At 45.4% G+C, this 10,343-nt stretch overlaps 1 protein-coding gene across 1 annotated transcript in view; it reads left to right on the forward strand.

The window, feature by feature from the left end:
* LOC134467640 (ankyrin repeat and fibronectin type-III domain-containing protein 1) overlaps positions 1-8,888 on the forward strand; it is a 218,899-nt gene extending 210,011 nt beyond the window's left edge. The window contains exon 23 of the mRNA XM_063221477.1: positions 8,517-8,888. Coding sequence (XP_063077547.1) covers positions 8,517-8,888 — 372 coding nt within the window. The remainder of the gene's footprint in view (positions 1-8,516) is intronic.
* Positions 8,889-10,343: the final 1,455 nt, after the last annotated feature.

The following is a 10,343-nucleotide window of genomic DNA, read 5'->3' on the forward strand; positions in this document are numbered from 1 at the left end:
TGGGCTAGTCCAATGAAATGCTTCGGTTCTCGAAGGCCCGCCCCTCCCTACAGGCACCCACTTGACAAACTCAGCATCACCTCAAATGAAGTTGACCATTTGGCTTAAAACTCCGGTGGGCGATAGAGAGGACGCAAAATGGAGAAAGAAGAGTGGCTATGACAAGCGCAAGAAAAGATAAATCATAAATTAAAAGAGGACGCAGTAAAATGTGCTAAAATCACTGACAAGTTGTGTAGAACTAAAAACATAAGCTCGAGCTCATGTGATTCGGCCCGTGGGAGATGGGGAACCACTGCCAGACGGCTCGATCTCAGGTTGGGACACTGGGGCCGCGAGCGCACAGGTGGTGTAGAATGAAGAAGAGAAGGAGGAGGTGTACTAATGATTTGGGCAGGAGAAGAAAAGAGGAGACGGCCATACGACGTGACCCAGGGAGAGATTGAGGTTAGCTTTCATCCTAAACACACCCGCTAGCTAGCCAATGCAGTAGCCAAAGTTACCCCTATTACCCATATCTCTGGTGTTAGCTATGCGCTGCTTCGTTTCCCATTGCCAAGTTGTCATCCTGACTTTATCAAATCAGTCGCAAACATGTACACATTTTGATACATTTCCATGCACTTCTCTTGTAATGTTGCAATACCAGCATAGAAATATTTCATTTGTCTTGAGTTGTCACAAGTTATGCTTCGTGCCCTGTCCTCTACTCTAGATCTACCAGCTCTGGCTTCGGCGTTTTTCCCGTTTATTGCATGAAACTAAAGTTGTCGTCCTCGCTCAAATCAGTAACAAATATGTAGATTTATTTTTATAAACTTTTCTTGTATTGTTGCGCCAGCATAGGCTATAATCTTCCATTTGTTTTGACGTGTCGGCTGTCACAAGGACGACCTGTGCTGTGTATTGTAATTAGGCCTATGTGTTAATTACGGCGCAATGGCGCAACCCCGCCCTTTCCCTTTCTCAAATCCAACAAATATCTTATTTTTTACTCTACTGCTTGTCGCCATGTCTTGTGCAAGTACGATTTTAAACAAAATGTATTTTTGTAATATTTTCCCTCCGTAATGGCATGTCACATCATTACAAGACATCTGGTATGATCTTGAGTAGCTGCCTCTTAGATGGATAAGTAAGAAGCCGACCAGCCGTGCCACTGTTGGGGAATCGCTGATAGCTACGCGCTCACTTGTCTTGCTGTGAAACGTAGTGGCTATTTTGTTGTTGCCATTGCGATGTGTAGGCTATTTTGGAAGCAATCGCCTACGACTTGGATTTGCTTTGGTGAAAAAAAATGGCGAGTGTCCGGAAAAAAAACACTGTTCAGACGTGACAATCTTAGCCTCTTTTGATGAGTCTCAAGCTGCATTACAGTTAATGCCTAGAAAACAACTTTTGGTTTTGGGGCGCGTTGGGAAAGGAGGGCGTGTTGTTAACATGCCATTTAGTAAGCTGCCTCACTGACTGTAGCCTATATGTGAACTGGAGCAATTTGAAGCGAAAGTATAAAAACATTTAACCTAGGAAATTATTATTTGTACTAGATTTTATTATTATTATATTTGGTGTCCAATTTACAGTGTGTGTGTGCGTAAAATATAGTGAAACATTGAAAGGCACACAGGTGGCTGGAAGCTCAAGCAGTCTTCAGTCTGTTCATTTAGGTTTGTTGGGTGCTCTTGGATATCGGGGATCAGTTCATGTAGAGAGAAGAGTTCATCCAGGCACTCCAAAATAAGGTGTCCAAACGGGAAGTTACATTAAAAAGCCTTTAATGGTACTGGGCTGGGGTTACATTAAAAAGCCGACATGTTTCGACCTCACCAGGTCTTCATCAGGGCTAGGTTCAACATTGAGAAGAAAGGCCTCCCTTAAATAGTGACATCACCACATGTGACCCATTACGCACTACACACATTTGCGCACACCATAGAAAACAAAGAAAAAAATAATAGTCTGGGGTAATAAGTGATGCCACAGAAAAAAATGACCAGAAGTACAAACAAGCATCACAAAAAACAAGTAAAATCAATATCCTCATTTAAACCAGGATAGCGCATGGCATCCAGTTGGTGTATCCAAAAAGTCTCCCTCTGATTCAGTCGTTTTAGTCTGTCCCCACCCCTCGGAAGAGGTTTGATATGTTCCACGCCCTGTATGCGCAGCAGAGAATCATTCTTACCATGGTATTCATTGAAATGTTTCGCCATGGGATAATCAAAATTGCCCACTCTGATAGCATATTTGTGTTCTGCTAGCCTATCTCGCATGCGCCTTTTTGTGCGTCCGATATAAAAGAACCCTTCAGCGCAAGGACAAGTTAGGCGGTATATGACAAATGTGGAATTGCAATTAATGAAATCTCTCTGTCCGTATTCTCTCGTGGTTTTACTATCCACAAAAGATTTGGCTTGTGTAACATTTGGGCAGTGGGGGCAGTTCATACATCTATAGGTGCCAATAGGTTTACGCAGCCAGGTTTCTCTCTTTTTCACCTGTAGGTGAGAGCGCATTAATTTATCCCTTAGGCTGGGTGCCCTCTTAAAAGACACCAAGGGTGGTTCTGGGAACACCTCACGTAGTTGCGCATCACTTTCAATAATGGACCAATTGTTCTTAATAATTTGCCTGATCCGCGTCGCTTGTCGTAACAAAAAAAGGACGGGACTGCTGGTGGCGATGATGTTTCTTTTTGGTCAATGGTCAATCTTTTTGGTTCTTTTTGCGCCTTGTAATAATGCATCAAATTCATTTTTTAAAGTTTGCAATGGGTTGGAATAAAGTCTCTCATAGTATTTAGTATTTAGCTGGCGGTGTGCTTCCGTGATGTACTTTGTCGTAGAGAGCACGACCACCGCGCCCCCTTTGTCCGCAGGCCGTATAACAATTTCATCATTCTTCGAGAGTTCATCAAGTCCCAAACGTTCTCTCCGTGTCAGGTTAGATCTGTGCGTAACGGGATTGTCTTGCATTAGCTGATTCACCTCAAAGTCCACTTTCCTAGAAAAAGTAATTAATGCTGGGTTGGAAACTATTGGGGAAAACCGAGACTTAGGTTTGAAAATAGTTCTCGTGTCAAGATTGGTAGTATCAGACTGCACAACCTGGGTAGAGTCTCTGGGAGTGTTCTGAGCATACCAGGCCTTAAGGTGTAAACTCCGATAGAAACGGAATAAATCCACCCTTGTATCGAAGGTAGTCACATTGTGGGTGGGTGAGAAGGAAAGGCCCTTGGATAAAACAGAGACCTGTTCTTCACTAAGTTGACAGTCAGAAAGGTTAATTACCGCGGATAGTGTACTCGTTCCTTCTTCCGTAATCCGTCTCGCTTCCGCATGGGCTGTCTGTGCGCGTCTCCTCCCCCGGCGCGTCTTGCGCCTCCTCGTTGTGTGCCCAGCGGTGGGAAGGCGGCCTGGTCGTGATCCAAAAAATCTTGGTCCATTGAATTGTTGGAGAGCCCTTCATCTTCACTGTTGTAGAGGTTGAAGGAGACCCTCCTGGTGGTAACCCTTTTCTTAATTGCATAACCTGGTACTCCCGTTATATTGATGATATTTGCCTGGTGTTTAATGGTTCTGAATCTCAGTTACTGGAATTCCACCGTTACCTAAACACTCTTAACCCGCACATTAAACTGTCCTTGGAATATTCATTAACTAATATTAACTTTCTGGATTTGACGATATATAAAGACGCGGAGGGACAGCTGCACACCACCTTATTCAGAAAGGCGACCTCTCGGAACACCATTCTGAGAGCGGATTCATTCCATCCCCCGCATCTCATTAGAAATATTCCACAAGGCCAATTCCAGAGATTAAGGCGTATCTGTGATTTTGAAAATGATTTTCACGAGCAGGCCGAGCTGATGGAGAAAAGATTCAGTGATAGAGCCTATCGCCCTGAAGCCATCCAAAACGCATACAGTAAAGCGCGCTCCCTACAACGCAACACGTTATTGACCAAAAAGAAACATCATCGCCACCAGCAGTCCCGTCCTTTTTTTGTTACGACATATAGTACACAAGCGACGCGGATCAGGCAAATTATTAAGAACAATTGGTCCATTATTGAAAGTGATGCGCAACTACGTGAGGTGTTCCCAGAACCACCCTTGGTGTCTTTTAAGAGGGCACCCAGCCTAAGGGATAAATTAATGCACTCTCACCTACAGGTGAAAAAGAGAGAAACCTGGCTGCGTAAACCTATTGGCACCTATAGATGTATGAACTGCCCCCACTGCCCAAATGTTACACAAGCCAAATCTTTTGTGGATAGTAAAACCACGAGAGAATACGGACAGAGAGATTTCATTAATTGCAATTCCACATTTGTCATATACCGCCTAACTTGTCCTTGCGCTGAAGGGTTCTTTTATATCGGACGCACAAAAAGGCGCATGCGAGATAGGCTAGCAGAACACAAATATGCTATCAGAGTGGGCAATTTTGATTATCCCATGGCGAAACATTTCAATGAATACCATGGTAAGAATGATTCTCTGCTGCGCATACAGGGCGTGGAACATATCAAACCTCTTCCGAGGGGTGGGGACAGACTAAAACGACTGAATCAGAGGGAGACTTTTTGGATACACCAACTGGATGCCATGCGCTATCCTGGTTTAAATGAGGATATTGATTTTACTTGTTTTTTGTGATGCTTGTTTGTACTTCTGGTGATTTTTTTTCTGTGGCATCACTTATTACCCCAGACTATTATTTTTTTCTTTGTTTTCTATGGTGTGCGCAAATGTGTGTAGTGCGTAATGGGTCACATGTGGTGATGTCACTATTTAAGGGAGGCCTTTCTTCTCAATGTTGAACCTAGCCCTGATGAAGACCTGGTGAGGTCGAAACATGTCGGCTTTTTAATGTAACCCCAGCCCAGTACCATTAAAGGCTTTTTAATGTAACTTCCCATTTGGACACCTTATTTTGGAGTGCCTGGATGAACTCTTCTCTCCATAGTGAAATATTGCTTTGAAAGCCCATCTGGGAAACTCCCATTGTGATACAGTACTCCACTGAAGGTGTTTGGGTCTGGACCCTTTTTCAGTTTTTGCTTAAGGAAAATGGTATGGATACTTTTTTTACATTGAGATTCACTGGCCAGGGCTCATAATCGGGAAAATAAAGTTAGTTGTTGTCCTCCTTTTTCTATCTCCTACCCTCAAACATACTCAGAACTTCAGAAGCAGGATGAAGGGAACATGAGGGTGCAGCTTTTTTCTTCCTTTTTTCTTCCTTTCAGCCCAGGTCCAGTGGGCATGAATATCTTCTGTGTAACAAAAACATGAACACATCATACATAGTACATTATATGTATGTAGATATACACTGAGACGATGTCATATACCGATACCAGAGGCATAGGCACTGGGCCTTCAGGCGTCAAAAAATCCCCGGGCCCTTTTCAGATCCCAGTCCAGCCCTGATGTATACACAGTATGTATATATATATATATATATATAAAACAATTGAGTGGGTGCGGTGAGTCAATGAGCTAAGACCCCATACCATTATGATGCAGGTTCGATTCTGACCCAAAGTACTTTGCCTATCTTTTCCTCCACTCTCTCCCCACTCATTTCCTTTCTCTCTCAACTGTCCTGTCAGCTTAATAACGGTGAAAAACCCCAAAATATCTTACATAATAAAATTAAATTGAGTGCTAAGTGGCAACCTTAGCAACCTGAAGGCAAATGGTCCACCAGTGGGACATAATTTCTTCCCTACTATTTGGCATTAGACCATTCTGGATAAATAACTATCTAAGGACTGGGTACTGAAATTCGGTTCCTTAATGGAATCGAAACGTGCCTTGGCTGTCGGTTCCACGTTTCGGTTCCTAGATGTTCATCACAGTTATCATTTCGCATGTATAATCCCAGAACGTTAACGCAGTCAGAACGGCAGTCGCTTCTGGCAAAAAATCTGGCAACATTAATTGTGATCACATTCGGGCTTGCAGAGACTGCTGGCAGGCTACAACCCCCTTTTAAACAGGTGGTCAAATCATCTGAGGATACTAACGCTGTTACGAGAGAAACTACCATCAGCCCATCTTTAATTTGTGTAGGCTTAGCAAGAAGAGTAGAGTAGAGTAGAGTATTTCTAGCGTTTGTAGACGGCAAAGAATTCAAACTTTGTCTTCGACACAGCCACTGCGAGCCAAGAAACAGCAAGTAAGGTATGCAAACGAAGCATTGCATCATTCTCACGCAGATGGTTACATCTGCGTATGAGGAAAGTAAGGGGCAAAACATACCAAAGCCGAACGGAACGGGCGTGGGATGAACGCGGTCTTTCAGCTTAGTTTCGGCCTGCGTGTTTTTCTCTGCCTTTCACACTGACAGCGTCGGCGTGCACGGCCAGTCTAGTTCAAAACCCTCCCCACAGCCAAAGCTAGCGTGCTACTTTGCCATTCATTTGAATGAGACACCGCCAGTCGCCGGCGTGAAAAATACGCTCAAGTTCTATTTTCCAAATGCAGCGCGGCGCGGAGCCGGCTCCCGCGTCGCTGACGCTCGACTACCGCCGGTTGGTGTATAAGGACAGATAAGTTTCAATGTATTTTCACCGACGCCGGTAAAAAACGCGGCCGTTGCGTGACGCTTTACCGCCCTGGTGTGTAAGACCCCTAAAAGTCGGCAACACTGTTCGCTCCACCATTCATCAAACAGTGTTGGGGACCTTTTCCCTTTAGTGATGGGCGCGCGCATTCTCTGACTTTTTGGATTACACCATGAATCATTACAAAGTTTAAACTTCATGTCAATAAAACGGAAACTCACATCAGAAGCATCAGGTGAGCTCAGACACTGGCCGCGTGAGACTTTTTTTTGTGTGTTATGGAAGGCATACATTTGCGCCACGGAACGCAGATTTGTAACGTGGATTATTGAAACTGAAGACTTGATTTCTTCTATGTGGATATTTTTTTCCCGTTTGGTAGGCCTAGTATAATTACGGACCATGCAAAGAACTCGAAACAGAGCGCGCCCAGCGTGCGTAACAAGGGAATTGTTTTAAAAGTGTTTGCTAAAACAGCATACCTGTCAGCTACAAAAACGGCAAAATTCCCTGATTTTAATCAAAAAATTGGAAAAGTTTCAACAGGGCAAATCCTGACAGTCAACGGGACGGCAGTGACAGGTCAGACAGTATGCCATGCTTTTCCATTTAACAGTCCGCGTGCAAGGCCAAATCCCCACACAGGGCATGTTTTAAAAGGAGTGTGTGCAGCGTAAAAAAATGAAATATGAGTTTCTCCTTGTTGTTTTGCCGCTCAAATTGTCTGGGGCTGATGCAAAACTTCATGCTGGTTCAGTTTGTAATCAGGTAAATTCGCATGATTGAGCGTTTGCCATGAACATCGACTGTATGACTATGAACTGATGCTGCGATGCAAATAGAAGGCACCCACGCATACGGTCCGAAGCTTGAGAATTCAGAGCTCATATTTTCAAGGAACTTGACTTCTTGGTGGTAGCCTATACTGGCAGGTAGTTCAATAAGCAAGACTCTCTAGCTGGTGCAGAGCCCTCTACGGCGCTGAGCTACTAGAATAACGAGCGGGTGTGGCAGGCTCGTCGGGGTAACTGACAGCCTTGGGGATAATTTATGGACCGACGCTTTTGACCTAGCGAACTATTTTTTTAGCTGGGGAATTTCGTCTTGCTGGCAAGGCTATACTACTACTGCCGTAAGTGTAAATTCTCAAAGCCATGTGAAAAGTCACAGCTGTTTTTCAATTACATTGTTGCAGGGCGAATTGATATTGCAATGCACCTGACTTTCTTGCGTGTCCCTCCCGGGCCGTGAAGGGGAGCGAATGGGATAGAAGCATAGAACAGAATCACTATTGGAGCTAATGAAAAATATTTCACGTCGCCTCTATTAGCTTTCTGACTCTTGTTCTATCTGGCAGTTCTGTTAGGTAGAGATTCAGACTGCCTAGCACATTATTCTGATTTCTCACGTAGCTTCCCATCGCTGGGAGAACATTTTTCACCGGAGACAAAGACGTGCAGCACGAAATGGATAGGGTTGGATTTATATTGTAGTTCTCAATTTAAAATAAATTCCCGGACACTTCATCTGGATAAGGAGGGAGGCTCGGTGGTCGGTTAAGACTTTTTAAATCTTCGTCATCCCCAGTGTTTATAAATTAGGAACCGAAAATGGCACCGTCAGGAACCGGCATCGAAACGTAGGTTCTGAAACCAGAACCGAAACCGAAAAATTCTGATCGGTACTCAGCCCTATGTGTGTGTGTGTGTGTGTGTGTGTAGAAATCTAGAAGTCTAGAAGTGCAGGCACATGGGAACTCTTGTGCAGGCCCTCTGAGTCAATACATTGAAATAAATAGAAAAAAATGAAAGAAAATCAAAGAAAATGTTAAAAATCAAACTTATCAAAAAATCAATAATCAAAGCAAGTCAAATGTTCTGTTTTGCCATCAGTCTGACTGTAGCAGGGTTTCTGCCCTTTGTTTCCCCCCCTAACAGCTCCGCGTGACCCCCAGCACGTGTGCCCGTGAGATCGTCCGCCTGGTGGTGCAGGAGATGAACGCCGTGTCCAGACAGCTGTTGGGCACGGCCGCGGAGCACTGCGCGCTGGGGCCCGAGGGGGGCTGGGTGTGCGGCTGCGGCCCCGGGCTAGGTGCTTGCGTCTGTGGGCCCCCTCCGGCCGGCGTTTACGGGGCCGAGCACCTGGAGCACTTCGGCCTGGTGCTGGTGCTGGAGGAGCGACTCAAGTGGCTGCAGGACGACTTCTGTCCGCTGCAGCTGCAGAACCCCTGGAGTCGCGGCAAGCTGTGTGTGCGCATCAAGGAGTACTCGCCGCTGGCCTTGCAACACGGCAGGGCCACCACCGTCTGACTCTGGAGAACACACACACACACACACACACACACACACACACACACACACACACACACACACACACACACACACACACACACACACACACTCCAAAATGTACAAAATACCTGGATGTTGAAGCATTTCAGGCACAGCTACACGTACACATTCATAAACACATCATGTAGATATGCATACACGTACTCCACACAATACCACACACACACCCACAAGCACATACACATTCTTACACACTCTTACACACACACTCCAAAAATGTTCAAATAACCTGGATGTTGAAGCATTTCAGGCACATGTTAAAGTTTACACTCATACGAACATCTACCTTCATGGCAGTGGACGAACAGTACTGTTATGCTGGTGCTCTCATAAGCACATCACACAACCAACCAACATGCACTGATGTGTGCGTGTGTATGTGTGTGTGTGTGTACTGTACTGAATGCATGGCTGGACATCACATGCAGACACACAGGTAGACAAACTCACTGGATGTGTGTACACACTGGAACTGTGTACTCTGGGGGGAAATATGTGTGTACACTCGTAAATGGCACACTGACGCATGCACACACGCACCCAAACAAACCCACACACAAACACACACGGAGTTGCCATGACAGACTTCTTTCCAAGCGTTCAGATCTTTCCAGATCCCCCCCCCAACCTTTCTGTATTTCTTAATGCCGTTTCTCAGTGTATGCGTTTCAGTGCTTCTTTCCCCTTCTTCCTTGAGAAACACCCCTTCTTCCGCAGCACTGCTCTTACTATAGTAGTGACCTTAAAGCGCTGCAGCTGCTGATGATGATGTTCCCATGTGACTGTAAAAAAAAATGTTTCTAGAGACTCTTCCGATGTTTACCTGGCGTAAAGTGTTAACGGACTCCACTCAAAGTGGTGAGTCTCACATCCCCCCCCCCGACCCCCAAAATGATAAGTAGCTGACATTCTCGCATCCGCGGTGGGAATCCACCATCTCATCCCGTGCCATCTTGGCTCATCCAGGCCCGGCCTCTCTCTCTCTTTCTCTATTGCCTTCCTGCCTGCCTGACTGCCTGCCTGACTGCCTGACTGCCTTCCTCTGCCTTGCCTTTTGCCACGTCACGCCATCCTTCTTTCTCCAAAAAGAAACGGAGGAGATGGCCACAAATCATCCCGGACCGGCTCCGCGACTAAGTGTGGATTTGATTTTCCCAGGAAATTCCTTCCAGAATTGGAATATCGCACTCGGGGGAGAAGACAGGAATCTCTGCAGCATCACATCACACACAAAAAAAGCCCTACCCCACCTACAGTAAACACACACACACACACACACATACACGCACGGGCGTGCGCACCCACACACACATACACAGAGCAATACCACACAAGCACATACACACACACACACACACACACACACACACACACACACACACACACACACACACACACACACACACACACACA

The sequence above is a fragment of the Engraulis encrasicolus genome, chromosome 17 (assembly GCF_034702125.1).
Source record: "Engraulis encrasicolus isolate BLACKSEA-1 chromosome 17, IST_EnEncr_1.0, whole genome shotgun sequence".
NCBI classification, from domain to species: Eukaryota; Metazoa; Chordata; class Actinopteri; order Clupeiformes; family Engraulidae; genus Engraulis; species Engraulis encrasicolus.